Source organism: Hyla sarda, chromosome 2 (assembly GCF_029499605.1).
Source record: "Hyla sarda isolate aHylSar1 chromosome 2, aHylSar1.hap1, whole genome shotgun sequence".
Lineage (NCBI taxonomy): Eukaryota > Metazoa > Chordata > Amphibia > Anura > Hylidae > Hyla > Hyla sarda.
Window position 1 is genome coordinate 260,165,517 of NC_079190.1, and position 20,746 is coordinate 260,186,262.

At 43.9% G+C, this 20,746-nt stretch overlaps 1 protein-coding gene across 5 annotated transcripts in view; it reads left to right on the plus strand.

Moving 5' to 3' along the window:
• The window catches only part of NIPAL3 (NIPA like domain containing 3), a 53,159-nt gene extending 40,073 nt beyond the window's left edge, over positions 1-13,086 (plus strand). For 4 of the 5 annotated variants that reach the window (XM_056557047.1, XM_056557049.1, XM_056557046.1 and 1 more), the window contains exons 10-12: positions 1,925-1,988; positions 8,874-8,968; positions 12,592-13,085. In XM_056557047.1, coding sequence (XP_056413022.1) covers positions 1,925-1,988; positions 8,874-8,968; positions 12,592-12,779 — 347 coding nt within the window. In that variant the 3' untranslated portion in view covers positions 12,780-13,085. Of the gene's footprint in view, positions 1-1,924; positions 1,989-8,873; positions 8,969-12,591 lie in introns of all 5 variants that reach the window. The other variant, XM_056557050.1, reaches the window with a different exon arrangement.
• The last annotated feature ends 7,660 nt before the right edge of the window (positions 13,087-20,746 follow it).

A 20,746-nucleotide genomic window follows, 5' to 3' on the forward strand; every position in this document is an offset into this window, starting at 1 on the left:
GTTAAACTCACCTGGGGCAAGTAACAGGTGTGGGCAATATAAAAATCACACCGGCAAGCAGATAAAAAGGAGAGAAGTTCACTTAGTCTTTGCATTGTGTGTCTGTGTGCCACACTAAGCATGGACAACAGAAAGAGGAGGAGAGAACTGTCTGAGGACTTGAGAACCAAAATTGTGGAAAACTGTCAACAATCTCAAGGTTACAAGTCCATCTCTAGAGATCTAGATTTGCCTTTGTCCACAGAGCGCAATATTATCAAGACGTTTGCAACCCATTGCACTGTAGCTAACCTCCCTGGGCATGGACGGAAGAGAAAAATCGATGAAAGGTGTCAATGCAGGATAGTCCGGATGGTGGATAAGCAACCCCAAACAAGTTCCAAAGATATTTAAGCTGTCCTGCAGGCTCAGGGAGCATCAGTGTCAGCCCAAACTATCCGTCGACATTTAAATAAAATGCTATGGCAGGAGACCCAGGAGGACCCACTGCTGACACAGAGAAATAAAAAAGCAAGACTACATTTTGCCAAAATTAACTTGAGTAAGCCAAAATCCTTCTGGGAAAACGTCTTATGGACAGATGAGACCAAGATAGAGCTTTTTGATAAAGCACATCATTCTACTGTTTACCGAAAACAGAATGAGGCCTACAAAGAAAAGAGCAGTACCTACAGTAAAATATAGTGGAGGTTCAATGATGTTTTTGGGTTGTTTTGCTGCCTCTGGCAATGGGTGCCTTGAATGTGTGCAAGGCATCATGAAATCTGAGGATTGCCAACGGATTTTGGGTCGCACAGTACAGCCTAGTGTCAGAAAGCTGGGTTTGCGTCCGAGATCTTGGGTCTTCCAGCAGGACAATGACCCAAACATACGTCAAAAAGCACCCAGAAAAGGATGGCAACAAAGCGCTGGAGAGTTCTGAAGTGGCAGCAATGAGTCCAGATCTAAATCCCATTGAACACCTGTGGAGAGATCTTAAAATTGCTGTTGGGAAAAGGCACCGTTCCAATAAGAGAGACCTGGAGCAGTTTGCAAAGGAAGAGTGGTCCAACATTCCGTCTGAGAGGTGTAAGAAGCTTATTGATGGTTATAGGAAACCACTGATTTGTTATTTTTTCCAAAGGGTGTGCAACCAAATATTAAATTAAGGGTGCCAATAATTTTGTCCAGCCCATTTTTGGAGTTTGATGTGACATTATGTCCAATTTGCTTTTTTTCCCTCCCTTTTTTTGTTAATTCCAATACACACAAAGGGAATAAACATGTGTATAGCAAAACATGTGTTACTGCAATCCTTTTCTGTGCGAAATACTTCATTTTCTTGAAATATTTCAGGGGTGCCAACATTTACAGCCATGTGTGTGTATGTATGTGTGTATATATATATATATATATATATATATATGCTATATTCACTCAGACTGAATTTTTTGGTGTGTTTAATCATTTAGTTACAATGATTTACACCTTATCAACTGCAGCAAACACTCTAACGGGAACCTGTCGAGGGTTTCATGCTCCACAACCACTACAGTTCTAATGTACTCAGTCAGGCCATATATCTCCCCTCCCTTCTAAGCTTGATTCACAGATTTCTCCCTATATTTGTATAGGACAGTTCCTTGACAGTTTTTAATGATTTCTCATAGTTTATTGTGGTAAGTGAGCTCTTGCCCATTTCATGTTACCTGTGGTTTAAGCAGCATGAAAATTCTGACATTGCCTGTAAGGGAGTGGTAAAAGGGTTGTGATAAAGTAAAGCAAAATTTGCTGCATTATTCATTGAACGCCTCTTGTCACTCTGTTTTTGTATGATATGAAGGGGGGTAAGTTATATGTGAACTAGTAGGGATTATGTGCCAGGGCTGTTTTTAGTTCCAGTCCGACGCTGATTTGTATACAACTATTTTTAATATTTCAATAGGAGCAGTATTCTACATAGACTTCCGTAATGAAGATGTGCTACATCTCTGTATGTTTGCATTGGGGTAAGAGTAAAAATTTGACTATTTACAGCCTTGCATTATGAATAAATTCTTGATCCAGTAAACTTCTGTTTGTCTACCATCCGTGACGCCTTGATTCTGGGCCTGTCCATTTGAGGGTGTTTTTATTTGAGCTCATTCTCTGTATGGCTCTTCAGAATAAGTTATATGTAAAGGAAAATGTCTTCCCCAGAAGTTCCCATTTTGAATTACACTGGTTACATAACCGTTACATTGTACATGTCTCACTAATACAGTACAGATTTAATTTATTTGTTAATGTAAGAGATGGTGTGAATTTATGATTGTAGTTGTGCCATGGACTGTTTTGTAGACTATTTTATTTGCAAAAATGTGCTGAGCTGTGTCAAATTTATTTAAATGGTGCACAATGTTCATAAACTTGGTGCTGCAAGAAGTTGATAAATGTACCTCACCACTCGGATTTGAAGTTCACTTTTATTTAATGCGGTGGCAGAAGTGTGTGCTTAGTCTAACATATGTGTGGGTGGAAAAACTAATTTCTCTATCAGCTCCATTGGGGGGACACAGACCTTGGGTATATGCTGCTGTCTCTAGGAGGCTTGACACTATGGTAACCAAAAAGTCGGCTCCTCCCAGCAGGATATACCCGCCTCCAGGCCACTGAGCAATTCAGTTTTTGCTTAGTGTCTTAAGGAGGTGGACACTGGTCTGGTGTTCTCCAGACCAGGTCTCATATTTTTTATTTTTTAGGTTTAGGGAATGTGTTCGTGCTTTATTCCTTTTTCTTTCTGTTTTCAGGTGGGGACTCAGGAACTGCGGTTCACTGTTTCCCCATTGCGAGAGGTGGCAGGCATCTTGGATGTACTGTTAACCCCCTCTCGCCAACGGTCAGCGCTTGGGGTTGTACCTCATGGGTCCGGGTCCCCCTACCTCCCTGTTCGCCTCGCTATGAGCTTGGCTTGCTGCAGGTGACAACGCTGACTGAAGACTACATTCTGAAGACTTCTTTAGTAAGTTCTTTAGGCGCCATTACTATGTCTCGCTGTATTCTTCGGCGGCCCAGCGGATGTTAGCTCCGCCCACCCAGCCGCATAAGTGCTTCAGCAGGGCAAAATGAGCCGCCAATCAGCGCTGTGCGCGCGTTTGGGGCCGTGCAGGGGCCAATCACAGCGCCCCTTGCCTCTTACCCGGCCTCTTTCTCCTATTGGCCGGCGTCTCTTCTCCCTCCTCACAGCCACGGTGCGGAGTTCTCCTCACAGCAGCTGCCTTGGGACACAGACTTGGGTGAGACTGTTCATTTTTTTTGCTATGTCCATGCCCAGAACTGTTCCTCCCTCTAAGCAGAGATCGGGTATATTAGTTACCCATTACGCTTGTAAAAACTGCTCTGCAAAAATGCCAGGTTCTGCTGAACCCACTTGTTCTGCCTGCTCCACTGCTCCCCCAGACCCCCCTGCTATTTCTAACCCAGGTGCTCCTTCAGACCCGGTGGGTTCGGCTGCCCCTCCAGCCTGGGTTTCCTCCCTCTCCCAGTCTATATCCGACTTGGCACAGGTCTCCCGTTCTGTTTTGACTACCTTGGAGAGGTCTACCCTTCACCGGCCCTCTAGGAGGTCCCGTTCCCCTTCTCCCTACGCTTTGCATAAGCGTAATAGGGGTGTCTCCTCTAACTCATCCCCTGAGTCTCCTGGTAGACACGGGCGTTCCTCTCGCAGGTCTCGCCCGACCGATTCTTCAGGCCACACGCGTCGCTCTTCCAGAGGATGTTCCCGTGGTCACCGCTCTGGCTCTCCTGAGCCAGGTACCAGGTCGGAGTCTCCCTCTTTTAGGGCCCCCTCCACTCGTTCGCACTCTCCTGGAGGACTGGCGGACGAGGTTTCCAATTCGGCATCCGATTCAGAGGACCGTTCGGACTCAGTGGATACGGTGAACTCATTGGTTATGGCATAAGAGACACCTTTAACCTAGAGGACCCAGGAACTTCGGACGCAGCTCCAGAAGTATCCTTTCATTGTGCCCGACCGGCACCCAAAGTGTTCAGCTCTCACGCTGAATTTGATGCCATTCTAGAATCTGCCTGGAAGCACCCTGAGAAGAAGTTTCAGGGACTGAAGAAAGTTCAAGCGCGATATCCATTCGCCAAGGACCTTGTCTCCAAATTGACTTCCTCTCCGTAGGTGGATCCTCCGGTTTCCCGCCTCTCTAAAGCTACTACTTTGCCGCTGGCGGATGCAGCTGCCTTCAAGGATCCAGCAGACAAAAAGGCTGAGTCTTTAGCGAAGTATGCCTTTGAAGCAGCGGGTTCCTCCCTGCTCCCTGCCTTCGCCTCCACCTGGGTGTCTAAGGCCCTTTCGGTTTGGCATTCCCAACTCCGTCAGGGCATTCTTTCGGGATCTCGCCCGGAAGAACTGTCTGCTCTGGCCCTCCAATGTTCCAAAGCTGGAGACTTTCTGTGTTCTGCTTCCTTGCACTCAGCTCGCTGCGCTGCCTTTGCCACCAGTAATCTAGTGGAACGCGGATGCTGCATCTAAGAAGTCTCTCACCGAGATTCCTTTTACCGGTTCCCGACTTTTCGGCAAGCGCCTGGATGAGATTATCTCTGAGGCGACAGGTGGCAAGAGCTCTTTATCACCTCAAAACAAGTCTAGCACTTCTTTCCGCAGGAAGTCTTCTTCCTTTCGGACGTCTGGCCCCTCTAAAGGGTCCAGCCATGCACCCCCACGTGACAAGAAGGTCCCCTTTTTCAAGGCGCGTCCCTCTTGGAAGTCGGACACCAACCGTTCCGTCCGTTTCGCGGCCAAATCGGGCAACCGCAAACCCACTTCTGCATGAAGGGACGCCCCCACCCGCAGCTTTTTCTCGGGTGGGAGGTTGGCTCTTGCTCTTTCGAGACGTTTGGAACACACACATTCAGGACTCTTGGGTCAGGGACGTGGTGTCCAACGGATACCGGATAGAATTTGCCTCCCTTTCGGGGGATCGTTTTTTTTCAGTCCTGTGCTCCCCGATCTCCCTCGCTTGCGAGGGAATTTCGGGAGGCTCTTCAGTCCCTTCTCATCCAGGGTGTCATTGTCCCGGTTCCTTCAAGGGAACGCTTTCGGGGTTTCTATTCCAATCTTTTCGTGGTTCCCAAGAAAAAACGGTTCTGTGCGGCCAATCCTGGATCTCAAATGTCTAAACCAACATCTTCTTATCCGAATTGAATCTCCAATTTCCGAATGGAATCTCTCCGTTTGGTGGTGGCGTCTATGGATCAAGGGGAGTTTCTTTCCTCGGCTGAGATCAAGGATGCCTACCTCCATGTTCCAATTTTTCCCGGACACCAGCGGTACCTCCGCTTTGCGGCTCTCCCCTTCGGTCTGGCCACAGCGCCACGAGTTTACCAATGTACCAAGATTCTGGCGCCTGTGATAGCTCTGTTACGGTCAAGAGGGGTATCAGTGATACCCTACTTGGACGACCTCCTCATCAAGGCCTCCACCAGAAGCCCTTCTTTCCATAAACATCCTGGAACTGATGGCGATTTTCCTTTGTCTGAAGCATTGGGAGTCCCTGCTTCAGGGCCACCCTGTCCGTGTCCAGTCGCAGTTCAGCAGCCATGTTCGAGGTGACAAAGATCCTCCTCTGGGCGGAACAGGTAGTTCCAGCCATTTTGGCGATTCACATTCCAGGAGTGCTCAACTGGGAAGCTGATTTATTCAGTCGGTCCTCAGCTGACCCCGGAGAGTGGTCCCTTCTTCCGGAGGTGTTCGCACAGATCTGCAACCTCTGGGGGACCCCAGACGTGGATCTCTTCGCGTCTCGACACAACTGGAAAATTCTGACGTTTGTGTCAAAGTCCAGGGACCCCCAGGCTCTAGCCGTGGATGCCCTAGTAATTACGTGGTCGGGCTTTGTCCTGCCCTACCTGTTCCCTCCTCTCACCCTCCTTCCCAGGGTTCTGAGGAAGATCAAGGCGGAAGGAGTCCCCGCCATTCTGGTGGCTCCAGACTGGCCTCAAAGGGCATGGTATGCTGACGTGGTCTGGCTTCTGGACGACGTTCCGTTCCGTCTTCCACTTCGTCCAGACCTACTGTCACAGGGTCCCCTTTGCCACCCCAATTTACAGTCGCTGCATTTGACGGTGTGGCGGTTGAGACCGCGGTTCTAAGGGCCCGCGGCTTCTCTTCCCAGGTAATTCGCACCATGCTCAGGGCTCGCAAGCCCTCCTCTGTGAAAATGTATCACCATACCTGGCGGGCTTACTTTCGTTGGTGCGAAACTCAGACCTTTTCTCCAGTTACCTTTTCCGTTCCCCGTCTCCTCTCCTTTTTGCAGTCGGGGTTGGAACAAGGGCTGGCTCTCAGCTCCCTTAAGGGTCAGGTTTTGGCCCTTTCCATTCTCTTTCAGTGTCCTCTGGCTTCCAATTCGCATGTCCGGACCTTCCTTCAGGGCGTGGCACATGCTGTCCCCCCCTTACCGGTCCCCTTCTCCCCCTTGGGACTTGAACTTAGTTCTAGGCACTCTTCAGGATGCACCTTTTGAGCCTCTTAGGGAGGTTCCCCTTCGCCTCCTATCCTGGAAAGTGGCTTTTCTTATAGCTATTACTTCCATTAGGAGAGTATCTGAACTGGCAGCTCTTTCCTGCCGTTCTCCTTTCCTGATAGTTCATCAGGACAAGGTTGCCTTCCGGCCAGATCCGTCCTTCTTACCTAAGGTCGTTTCGGCTTTTCATCTCAACGAGGACATCGTCCTTCTGTCCTTTTGTCCCGCTCCTTCTCATCCCAGGGAGCGCCTGCTCCACAAATTTGATGTGGTACGGGCTGTTCGGACTTATCTTTCTGTCACCTCTTCCTTTCGTCAGTGCGATTCTTTTTTTCGTCCTTACGGAAGGTCATCGGAAGGGACAGCCTGCCTCCAAGGCCACCATTTCTAGGTGGATCCGATGTGCTATTTCGGAAGCAAACCGCTGCAAGGGGAAGATCCCACCCTTCAGGGTTTTGGCTCATTCCACCCGCTCTGTGGGAGCATCCTGGGTTCTCCGAAACAAGGCCTCTGCCTCGCAGATCTGTAAAGCGGCCACCTGGTCGTCTTTGCACACTTTTTCGAGATTCTACCAGGTTCATACTTTCGCATGGGCTGATGCTAGTCTGGGCCATAGTGTTGCAGGCGGCGGTGGTACAGCCGACTACCTGACCTTTTTTTCTCTGCCCACCCAAGGGACGGCTTTGGTACGTCCCAAGGTCTGTGTCCCCCAATGGAGCCGATAGAGAAAAGGAGATTTTTTAGACTTACCGTAAAATCTCTTTCTCAAAGGATCCATTGGGGGACACAGCTCCCGCCCTTTTCTGGGGTTCCTATTCGGTTATCTGTCCGAGGGAGTGTTCAGTTAATTTTTCTTCTGGTTCTCGGACAGTTCATGTTTTTTTTCCTTTGACCTGTCTGTCGCCTCTTATTGCTCTGGGACTAAAACTGAATTGCTCAGTGGCCTGGAGGCGGGTATATCCTGCTGGGAGGAGCCGACTTTTTGGTTACCATAGTCTCAAGCCTCCTAGAGACAGCAGCATATACCCAAGGTCTGTGTCCCGCAATGGATCCTTCGAGAAAGAGATTTTATGGTAAGTCTAAAAAATCTTTTTTTTAACATAATTATTGATTTTCTTTAAATGGGTACCCCAGCCCTAATACATCTTTTCCCCTATCCAAAGGTGTTGATCGTGGGGGTCCCGCCGCTGGGGACTCCCGCAATCTATCATTCAGCACCCACCTTTGCAAACTCTCCGCAGCACTGGAGGATCAGAGTGTGCAGCGTGATGATCACGGGGCCGGAGTATCGTGAGGTCACAACTCCGCCCCCGTGTGGGACCCCCGCTATCAGACATCCCATCTTTTTTTACTGAATGTGAAATAGTGGATAAGGTAGATCACATATCAATTCTTCTTCATGAGAAAAGTCATTAAAGGGGTACTCCCGTGGAAAACTTTTTATTTTTTTTTATTTTTTTTATCAACTGGTGCCAGAAAGAAACAGATTTGTAAATCACTTCTATTAAAAAATCTTAATCCTTCCAGTACTTTTTCGGGGCTGTATACTAAAGAGAAATCCAATAAAGAAATGCAGTTCCTCTGATGTCATGACCACAGTGCTCTCTGCTGACCTCTGCTGTCCATTTTAGGAACTGTCCAGAGAAGCATATGTTTGCTATGGGGATTTTCTCCTGCGCTGGACAGTTCCTAAAATGGACAGCAGAGGTCAGCAGAGAGCACTGTGGTCATGACATCAGAGGAAATGCATTTCTTTTTAGGGGCTGTATACTAAAGAGAAATCCAAAAAAAAGAAATGCATTTCCTCTGTCATGACCACAGTGCTCTCTGCTGACCTCTGCTGTCCATTTTAGGAACTGTCCAAACAGCAACTGTCCAAAAGCAAACATATGCTGCTCTGGACAGTTCCTAAAATGGACAGCAAAGGGAAGCAGAGAGCACTGTGGTCATGACATCAGAGGAACTGCATTTCTTTATTGCATTTCTCTTTAGTATACAGCCCCGAAAAAAGTACTGGAAGAATTAAGATGTTTTAACAGACGTGATTTACAAATCTGATTAACTTTCTGCCACCAGTTGATTTAAAAAAATAAGTTTTCCACGGGAGTACCCCTTTAAATGTGCACACTTTACTATTCCATACTATAAATAACCTTTCTTTAGGATGAAGCTTGCACAATATTTTTTTTACAGTTATCGCCTATGATAAATCCTAGTTTAATGCATAAGCAAAAAAAAAAAAAGCCACAGGTAGAGTATTTTCAGAAAATTAATGATCACTAAGAGGCGCAGCAATCCCAAATGTGCTAAAGCGTAACCAAAAAAATAGTCTACCCACAATAATAAATTCCTCCTGTATTTTTTTTATTTTTTCCAAAGGTGCCTTATTGCATTTATGGGAGTCTTCCTCATTACCAGGAACAGAAAGAAGACCAAAGCTTTTGAACCATATGTTGCCATCAATTCTATGCCAGGTAAAAATACTGTTCAGGCTTAGCAGCTATATTAAAACCAAAAGTTATGTTGAAACATCCGATCTCTCGTTCTAGTAAAAACACTCAAATAAAACTTGGGCCCCATTCACATCACATTTTTGCTGTGTACCTGACAAACACATTTATGCACCTGAAAATGCAATGCAAACATGTAGCCCAACATATCCATAGCAAAGGTATACAAAAAGTGCCTCTAAATATTTTTTTGTTAGCTTTACATCTGTGTACTGGATGCAGAAGCATAGATATTTCACATTTAATAAAAAAATAAAAAGGCATGCATTATGTATGTTTTTTATTTTGAGGTTCATTGGGGTCTGTGGAAGCCAAATGTCAATGTAAAGCAAATATGTCTTACAGAAGGAAACTGTAAATATTTTTATAGCCTGGAAACAAAGCAGCAGCTTTTACTATATGTGCACACTACAACAGAAATGCAGCAGTATTGCTAAAAGTATAATTTATTTAAAATGCAGAAACGGATTCTTAATAGTTAATGTATACATTAAAAACATACAGTTAACCATCCGACATATGCCAAAATATATGTGAATGGGACCTTACAGTTTGTTCCCACTGGTTTTATGACAGGAGGTTTGATCCATTTTGCTACTTATTTTTTCCAAGGATTCCAGAAGGAAGAAATCTGTTGTTCTAGTGCCACCTACATATTCTGTAAGTCAATGGGCGAGATCAGATTGCTTCTTTTATTTTTCAGCAGTATTTTTAAACATAGAAGAAACAATCTGATTGGTTGCTATGGGTAACTGGTCGACTTGTCCTCTGCACAGGTTTTAATTAAATCTCCCCACATGTCCTCAGTGAGAATTAGTGGCAAAAACTCTAAAATAGCTGTCAAGAGATGGGTATTTTACCTCCTGAAGGAGACTTTGCTTTGGCCAATCTAATATTAAAATGTTACTGCCATGGAAAAAAATATTTTTTAAATTAAATACTCCCTTAAAAAAATAAGCATTTTCTTAATACTTTATTTAAAAAGATGTTTTGCCAAAGATGTGAAAACCTGTTTTAATAAAACAGCCACTAGGGGTCTCTTTATTTTGTCATCAGACCCTGGTCTCCTAGTCTGATCCGTCCTATCAACAGCAAATATGGACAGATTTGCTGACAGGGGGCTGGGGTTATCTCCCTGCTTTGCTCATTCACTGTCTCACTGAACTCAGCTGTGGCAGCTGAACTATGTGAGAGGGATACAGGGGCCAGACATCTGCAGCATATACAGAGAAGGACAATGTATTGATGGTCAGTGTGCCTGGTAATCATTGTACTACATCAATTCATTGTTTATATGCATGCTTATGTGTTTCTCTATGGAATTTCTTGTGGATTTGCACCCTATACTGTGGACATGGAACCCTTCAGTGCAGGCCATATGACAAAGGTGAGAGAGGGGGCAGAGAAAAGAGAAAGTTGTCATGCTCCTAAAGAAACGCCCCCAGCCACCACAAAACTGAAGGTAGAGTAAGCAGCCCTATAGAATCATTATATGGCCAATTACTACACCAGCTGGAGCATTTATGGGCATTTTACAATTGACACTTTAAACATTGATTTAGGTAGAATATACCTATAGGTGGCACTAAGAGACAGTTATCTTCACTCTTAAGGATAGTTAGTTTACAGCTCCTTGCAAAAGTATTCACCCCCCACCCCCCCCCCCCCCCTTTTTTTTACTTTTTTCATATTTTGGTACATTATAGACTTAAAGGGGTTCTCCCGTGGAAAACTTTTTTTATTTTTTTTTATTTTTAAATCAACTGGTGCCAGAAAGTTAAACAGATTTGTAAATCACTTCTATAAGAAAATCTTAATCCTTCCAGTACTTTTTAGGGTCTGTATACTAAAGAGAAATTCAAAAAAGAAATCCATTTCCTGTGATGTCCTGACCACAGTGCTCTCTGCTGACCTCTGCTGTCCATTTTTAAGAACTGTCCAGAGAAGCATATGTTTATATGGGGATTTTCTCCTTCTCTGGGCAGTTCCTAAAATGGACAGCAGAGGTCAGCAGAGAGCACTGTGGTAAGGACATCACAGGAAATGCATTTCTTTTTTGGATTTCTCTTTTGTATACAGCACCTAAAAAGTACTGGAAGGATTAAGGTTTTTTTTTTACTTTCTGGCACCAGTTGATTAAAAAAAAAAAAAAAGTTTTCCATAGCAGTACCCCTTTAAGTTTAATGTTTTGTTAATCTGAATTTTATGTGATGGATCAAAACCCAATAGTCTAAATTGGTGAAGTGAAATGAGAAAAATGTATAAATAAAACTATTGTTTAGAAATAGAAAATTGGCATGTGCGTATGTATTCACCCCCTTTGTTAGGAAGCCCATAAAAAGCTCTGGTGCAACCAATTACCTTCAGAAGTCACATAATTAGTGAAATGATGTCCACCTGTGTGCAATCTAAGTGTCACATGATCTGTCATTACATAATCACACCTTTTTTGAAAGGCCCCAGAGGCTGCAACACCTAAGCAAGTGGCATCAGTAACCAAACACTGCCATGAAGACCAAGGAACTCTCCAAACAAGTAAGGGACAATGTTGAGAAGTACAAGTCAGTGTTAGGTTATAAAAAAATATCCAAATCTTTGATGATGCCCAGGAGCACCATCAAATCTATCATAACCAAAATGGAAAGAACATGGCACAACAGCAAACCTGCCAAGAGACGTCCACTCACCAAATCTCACGGACCAGGCAAGGAGGGCATTAATCAGAGAGGCAGCACAGAGACCCAAGGTAACCCTGGAGGAGCTGCAGAGTTCCACAGCAGAGACTGGAATATCTGTACATAGGACGACAATAAGCCATACGCTCTATAGAGTTGGGCTTTATGGCCAGAAGAAAGCCATTACTTTCAGCTAAAAACAAAAGGCATGTCTTGATTTTGCAAAAAGACACTTGGGAGACTCCCAAAATATACGGAGGCAGGTGCTCTGGTCTCATGAAACTAAAATTGAACTTTTCAGCCATCAAAGAAAACGCTATGTCTGGCGCAAACCCAACACATCACCCAAAGAACACCATCTCCACAGTGAAACATGGTGGTGGCACCATCATGCCGTGGGGATGTTTTTCAGCAGCTGGGACTGGGAAACTGGTCAGAGTTGCGAGAAAGATGGATGGTGCTAAATACAGGGATATTCTTGAGCAAAACCTGTACCACTCTGTGCATGATTTGCGGCTAGGACAAAGACCCTAAACACATTGCTAAAGCAACACTTGAGTGGATTAAGGGGAAACATGTAAATGTGTTTGAATGACCTAGCCAAAGCCCAGATCTCAATCCAATCGAAAATGATATAATGATCAAATATAATGATAGCGGGGTGCCGCAGCGGGGATCCCGGGGATCCCTAGCAGCGGGACCGCGGTGATCTGACATCTTATCCCTTATCCTTTGGATAGGGGATAAGATGTCTAGGGGCGGAGTACCCCTTTAAGGTAAATGTGTTACCCTGGAAATAAGCAACTTAGTGTCTGATACTGTACTCCTGTACTACAGCTAGCATGCAATTGTGGAAAGACCTATGCAACATACTCACTAATATCTAATAAAATGTGTAATTTCTTGTTATAGGTGGGATCAACATGCATGATACTGGTAGCACAATCCAACCAGATTTTGGAAGCTCATTTTCCTATGGCGCTCTGCAAAGCAATGACAGTTTATCAGAAATCTATACGCCAGCCACTCTTCCTGTTGTGTCAGAAGAAGCATCACCGGCACAAGCTTATAAAGTCTTAGAACACAATAAGAATGAATAGGCTTCATTACTAAAAGACTGGACAAGCATTCACATGAAGTCATTCTATTGTCCCCGTGTATATACAGAATTTCAACCATAATGTCAGATACTTAGAGACAACTTACAATGTAAAAAAAAAATTAAGTATCTATGTGGTCAATTTTGTTCCGTTTAGCTCTACCTCCTTGGAATTCATTGAAGATTCATGTATAAAACTTAATTTAGTAAACATTTAACTTATATTTTATTTTCACCTTTTGAACAAGTGTTAAGTGAAAAAAATATTAAAGAACATTTTATGCTGGTAATGATGTGTGGTGTTGGCTCTGCAGTTTTTACACCAATATTTTCCTTTTAATGGTCTATCATGTTCTTAGAAAATTACCTATTGTTTAATAGATACAGATAAAGACAATAGATGATGTTCACAGTTCATCTTCCCCCTCCCTGTGGAGTGACCTCTGCACATATCACAGAGCATGCCTGGTAAACACACACTTTCAAGCACGTTCGGTCTGGGACAGTCTATTGTTGCCTATGTACATGGGGCTTGCTTTATAGGATTACTCTAAATGCTATTAAAAAACACTCAGGCGAGATGGCTGCCCTTAAAATAATGCACTAACAATTAAATTAAAAAAAGAAAATAGGAACAGGTTTCAGTATCTGGGCAACAGTTATATACCGCATCATTTGTGTTTATCGGTGCCCTGCAACCAGATAGTGGGGAGCTAATGCGATCTCATGGCAGTCTGAGGCCTTCTGAAGGCTTCTGCTTCTATAGCTAGTAGAAGCAGGCAGGAAGGCTGTACGAACAGATCACAGAAAAATGTAATGCATTGCAATAGCTAATCATTGAATAAAATCAATCAAATGATTGCTTATAGGGACTTAAAAAGTGTAAAAAAAAAAAAAATTTTTTTTTTTAAAGTATAAAGAAAAATCCTCTCTACGCTTAAAACTAAAATCACCCACATTTCCCATTTTTTAAAAACTGTATTTATCGGCATATAACACGCATATTTTAGCCTAAAATTTTTTGCCTAAAGTCTATCTGTGTGTTATACGACGATAAGCCGCTGCAGTTCAATGATTTAAAGCGGGGGCTTTAAAGGGGTACTCCGGTGCTTAAACATCTTATCCCCTATCCAAAGGATAGGGGATAAGATGCCTGATCGCGGGAGTCCCACAGCTGGGGACCCAAGGATCATGCACGCGGCACCCCCTTTGTAATCAGTGCCCGGCGCGTGTTCGCTCCGGGTCTGATTATGGTCGACCGCAGGGCAGGCGGCGTGTGACGTCACGCCTCCGCCCCCGTGTGACGTCACACTCCGCCCCTCAATGCAAGCCTACGGGAGGGGGCGTGATAGATATCACGCCCCCTCCCGTCGGCTTTCATTGAGGGGCAGAGCGTGACGTCACACGGGGCGGAGGCGAGACGTCACGCCGCCAGCCCTGCGGTCGCCGGTAATCAGTCCCGGAGCGAACACGCTCCGGGCACTGATTACAAAGGGGGTGCCGCGTGCATGATCCCGGGGGTCCCCAGCTGCGGGACTCCCGCGATCAGGCATCTTATCCCCTATCCTTTGGATAGGGGATAATATTTTTTAGCACCGGAGAACCCCTTTAAATCAATGAACTGCAGCGGCTTTTGCAGGTGCAGAGACCAGCCGGCTTCTCTGCCCCTGCCTGTCCTGGGGTCTAGAGCCCTGCTGCCGCAGCTTCTCTCCCCCTGCTATCGGCTATCCGGTTATCGGCTATCCGGTGTGCGTCCCCTGCGTCGTTGCTATGCGCTGCGAGACGCAATGATGAGTGACGTCACTAGTCATTGCGCCGTGCAGCGCATAGCAACGACGCAGGGGACGCACACCGGAGGCCTGAAGCAGTGCTGACCCGACCCCGGCAACAGGTAATTATACAACCCGGGATGGGGGAGGCAACGGGGCAGCGGCGCCGGCAATGGGTGTCTCCCCCTGGCTATCGGCACCGGCAATGGGGCAGCGGCACCGATAGCCAGGGGGAGAGAAGGGGCAGCGGAGCCGATAGCAGGGGGAGAGAAGCGGCGGCAGCAGGGCTCTAGACCTCAGGAAAGGCAGGGGAGAGAAGCGGGCGGCGACTGCCTCTCTCCCTTGCCTTTCCTGGGGGCTTCTGCGGGGTCAGAAACAGTGTATCGGGGTATACGCATGCACACACGCACCCTCATTTTACCAAGGATATCTGGGTAAAAAACTTTTTTTACCCAAATATCCTTGGTAAAATGAAGGTGCGTGTTTATAGGCCGTTGCGTGGTATACCCCAATAAATACGGTAAAAATTCAGAACATGTCAATTTAATTTAATATACATTTTTGTACAATTAGTCCTGCAAACCACAAGCCCTTTAATGTCTTTTAAGACGTTGAAAAATGTTGCCCCCATCGTGTTAAAAATTATAACTTTGGCTTCTAAGTAACTACTGCATTCCACAGATGTGCATGGAGTTCTATGTAAATCAAAGAATTCCAAAGGACTGAGGCTGTATTTTAGTAAAAGGGATTGTCTGATTCTCCAATCCTCTTTCCAATAAACTACATTAATGAAAGTTCTGCCGTTCTTTATTTTTTTCACTGATTGCAGTGTAAGGGTGCATGCACACGACGCTTTTGCTATACAGTTCCCGTAAACGGATTCAATTTAAAAAAACGCACTGAACCGTATAGAAAACCGTATGCATTGACTCAACATTGTAAACCATATGTCAAACGCATCATCGGTTGCATCCATTTTATGTCTTATACGATTTTGTCCGTGTTTTTTTTACCCGTAGTCTACCAAGTTTTTTTTGTCCGGGTGATAAACCGTATTAAACCGTCTAAGTTTTTTTACTTTAACATGGGAGTCAATAGGAACCATACAGAACCGTATGTGCGTACTGTTCCATCCAATTTTCACTATACGGTTTTTGACTTTGCAGTTTTTTTTTTTCTTGGAATTTCAATCAAACAAGTGAAACTTTATTCAAAATGAAGTGAAACGTTAAAAACGTATACGTTTTTTTTCTGAAAACACGGATGCAATCGGACATCATTTTTCAAACTGTACGGTTTTTAACCATATATGGGTTGAAATTTGTACACATGTTTTGATACAGTTTAGTCAGGTTTTGAGGAATCCGTTTTTCATCAAAAACCTGATATGGGAACTGTATTGCAAAAACGTGGTGTGCATGCACCCTAAATATAAGTCACAAGAAAGGTGGGAAGAAGTGGGCTGGTGTTCTTAAGCTTCATACTAAGCACTCGTCACCAGTCTTATCAGATGCATGCCCAGTATGAATAGTTGTATGAGTACTCAATTGAGCACAGAAAAACTTGCATATCGGTTATGCTCACGTGCCGCTTTGTCCTTCCCCTCAGACAGCTACTCTGGATATGCTGGGACTTTCTTCACAGATATTAGCATGCAGTGGGCTCCTTGTCAGAGGCAAAAGGACTGGCCCATTTCTTCCCACCTTTTATGTGAAGTATATGTACACTGCTTCTATGCATCCTGGGTGCAGTGTACATGACGTCAGTCGATGAAGGAAAGAAATAAAAAAACAGGTGTTGTGTGACCACACAGCAAAATAGTGATTTATGAAATGTAAATCTATTACAATCTGACTTGGATGTAGTAACATTGTTCATAAGGTTGAAAAAAGACCAAAGTCCATCAAGTTCAACCTATATCCCTAATGAGTCCCTACTGAGTTGATCCAGAGGAAGGCAAAACAATCCTCATAGTAGAGGTAAAAATTCCTTCCTGACTCCAAATATGGCAGTCAGAATAGATCCCTGGATCAATGTTCTATCCCTATAAATCAAAAATCCATAACCTGTAATGTTATTACTCTCCAAAAATGCATCCAGACCCCTTTTGAATTCTTTCACAGAGTTCCCCATGACCACCTCCTCAGGCAAAGAATTCCACAATCTCACTGCTCTTACAGTAAAGAACCCCCATCTGTGCTGGTGTAGAAACCTTCTTTCCTCTAAACGTAGAGGATGCCCCCTTGTTATAGATACAGTCCTGGGTATAAATAGATCATGGGAGAGATCTCTGTACTGCCCCCTGATATATTTATACATAGTTATTAGGTCTCCCCTAAGCCTTCTTTTTTCTAAACTAAACAACCCTAATTCTGATAATCTTTCTGGGTACTGTCGTCCTCCCATTCCCCGTATTACTCTGCTTGCTCGTCTTTGAACCCTCTCCAGCTCCACTATATCCTACTTGTAAACTGGGGCCCAGTACTGTACACAGTATTCTATGTGTGGTCTGACTAGTGATTTGTACAGCGGTAGAATTATTTCCTTGTTGTGGGCATCTATGCCCCTATTGATGCACCCCATGATTTTATTTGCCTTGGCAGCAGCTGCCCGACACTGGTCACTACAGCTAAATTTACTATTAATGAAGACTCCTAAATCCCTTTTCCATGTCAGTTGTCCCAAGCGTTCTCCCATTTAATACATAATCCCAGCCCGGATTTTTCTTCCCCATGTGCATTACCTTACATTTATCAGTGTTGAACCTCATCTGCCACTTCCCAGCCCAAACCTCCAACCTATTCAGATCCATTTGTAACAGTGCACTGTCCTCTATAGTGTTTACCGCTTTACAGAGTTTCGTATCATCTGCAAAGATTGCTACTTTACTATTCAACCCCTCTACAAGGTCATTAATGAATATATTAAATAGAACAGGACCCAAGACTGACCCCTGTGGTACCCCACTAGTAACAGTCACCCAATCAGAATAAGTACCATTAATAACCACCCTCTGTTTCCTATCGCTGAGTTACTTACCCACTTAGACACATTCTCCCCCAGCCCCATCCTTCTCATTTTATGCACCAACCTTTTATGTGGAACTGTATCGAATGCTTTGGAAATATCCAGATATACGACATCCAGTGATTCACCCTGGTCCAGTCTGGAGCTCACCTCCTAATAAAAGCTGATCAGGTTAGTCTGACAGGACCGATCCCTCATAAAGCCATGCTGATATGGGGTCATGCATTTATTTTTATTAAGATACTCCAGAATTGCATCCCTTAGAAAACCCTCAAACAATTTACATACAACGGAGGTCAAACTAACAGGTCTAGAATTCCGGGGGTCACCTTTTGATCCCTTTTTAAATATTGGTACCACATTTGCCATGCGCCAGTCCTGGGGAACAGTCCCTGTTACTATAGAGTCCCTGAATATTAAAAATACGGGTCTGTCTATCACATAATTTAATTCCTTTAGAACACGGGGGTGAATGCCATCTGGACCTGGTGATTTGTCTATTTAGATTTTTTGTAGGCGGCACTGTACTTCTTCCTGGGTTAGACAGGTGACCTGTACTGGGGAGTTTACCTTATCTCGCTGTGTTTCACCTGGAATTTCATTTTCCTCGGTGAACACAGTTGAGAAGAATTTGTTTAATATATTTGCTTTTTCCTGATCCCCGTTTATAATTTCTTCCTCGTCATTTTGTAAAGGGCCCACACTTAAATTTTTTATCTTTTTGCTATTTATATAGTTAAAGAACATTTTGGGGTTAGTTTTACTCTCTTTGGCAATGAGTCTTTGTCTCAATTTTTGCGGTTTTTATCTGTTTTTTACATTTTTCTCTATAGCTTTTTAATGCTTCTTCACTGCCCTCCTGTTTTAGTAGTTTAAATGCTTTATTTTTGTCATTTATTGCCCCCTTAACATTTTTGTTCATCCATATTGATTTTCTTTTATTTCTGACCCTTTTATTCCCATAAGGTATATACATCTTGAAGTGAAAATGTAAGATATTTTTAAAAGTCTCCCATTTAGTGTCAGTATTCTTGTTTTTGAGGACATTATCCCATTTTATATTGTTAAAGGCTTCTCTGAGTTGATCAAACTTTGCCTTCCTAAAGTTCATTGTTTTTGTGGCCCCTCGAGAAATTCCCTTATTGAAGAACAACTTATAATGTATTATATTATGGTCACTATTTCTAGGTATCCTTCTACTTGCACATTAGTTACTCTGTCAAGTCTGTTGGTTAATATTAAGTCTAGTAGGGCGCCCCCTCTGATCGGGCCCTGCACCATTTGGGACAGATAATTGTCTTTAGCTATATTCAGAAACCTGTTTCCTTTATGAGATTCACAGGTCTCAGTCTCCCAATTTATATTCAGGATAGTTAAAGTCCCCATTATTATCACGTCATTTTGATTTGCTGCCTTGTTTATTTACCTCAGTAATTGATCTTCTGCCTCTTCCATTAAGTTTGGTGGCTTATAGCAAACCCCTATCAGGATTTTTTTATTTTTATCTCCATATATTTCTACCCATAATGACTCCACATTATAATTTTCCTCGCATATATCCTCCCGTAGTGCGGCCTTCAGACTCTTTTTCACATACAGACAAACTCCTCCACCTTTCAATTTTGTCCGATCCTTCCTGAATAGACTATAACCCTGTATGTTGACAGCCCAATCACAGCTATCGTCCAACCAAGTCTCTGTTATACCCACTATGTCATAATTCTCCTCAGACATCAACCACTCCAGTTCGTCAGTTTTATTGGTCAGACTTCTGGCATTAGTAATCACGCAATTCAATGGTGTATGTTTTTTCTTCCTATGAAGCCTATCCCTATTAATTATTCTAACCCGCTCCACCCCCAGGTATATTATTTAGTCCCCCCTCTCTATCTACACTATCTTCCCCCTCTATGTTGTAGGTTCCCTCCCCCCTAGTCCCTAGTTTAAACACTCCTCCACCCTTCTAGCCATCTTCTCCCCAAGCACAGCTGCACCCTCCCCAGTTTAATGCTTTATTTATTTATTTTTTGCTGGACTGAAAAACTTGGTCTGCCAAGTGAATGAATAAATGGGTGTGGTGTGGGTCCGGCAGCAGTATTGCACAAACTTGGTGTGAATGCACATTTGTAATGTAATTTTGAAGACCATTATGCCTAGGGGTGCTATCACAGACAGATTATTAGCAGTCCCCCTTTTTAATGGCATTAGGTGACGTTGACTTAATGTTCAGCACTGCTGCCTAGGAGGATTGGGGCCACAAGACTGATCAAAGTAATATCTGCTTGGTGTTCTTGTTTACATGGGTTCCGTTCACATTCCAAACACATACCTAGGTTCATTGGCTACGGGGAGACAGAATTAGAACAAAAAATTAGACTCTGAAACCCAGTAGAGACAACAGGCTTGAATAGAGTTGAACAGTACCAGGCACAGCTGCTTGTAGGGACACGCTGTGCATGGATAAACATTTGTTCTGTGATAACAGTACGCATTCGAAAGCCAAATAATACTAGAAATTGTAACATTTCTTATGGCTTATGCTTTATTTCCTTTTTTGTAGCACAGTTTATAGCCAACGCATATTATTGCAATATGCCTGCAGCTGGGCATTTACTGAGAACTTTACAGAGTACAATTGATGCATACACAGAACAGCCACTTTATTAGAGACACCATCTATCAGCATGTTGGACCTCTTATGGTCCTCAGAATCAAAGTAATTCCTGATAGCATGGATTCCTTGTAGCATAGGTGTTGAAATGGCTCTGCAAGAACATTGGCCAACCTGGACAGAATAGCTTAGATAAATGTAATGACATTCTCTGATCGGCCTGTTCTACCTTACCCCAGAGAAGCTCTATACGATTATAATCTGGGCTTTGTAAAGGCCCGGCAAAGAAAACTTACTTTCATCTTTCTGGAACTCATCCATGACTATATAACCCTTGTGGCATAGTGGGTTTTCCTGCTGAAAACCTCCTTCTGCCATAGGGTATGTAGCTGCCACGAATGGATTAACTTGGCTGGCCATAATGCATAGATAAGACTTACTGACTATAAGTTAATTCAAGGGTATCAGAAGAGCCAGGGTACGCTAAGAATACATTGCCCACATCTTTATGCTATCTGCACCAGCCTGAACAGGTCACACCTGTCAGAAAGGGTTCATTAA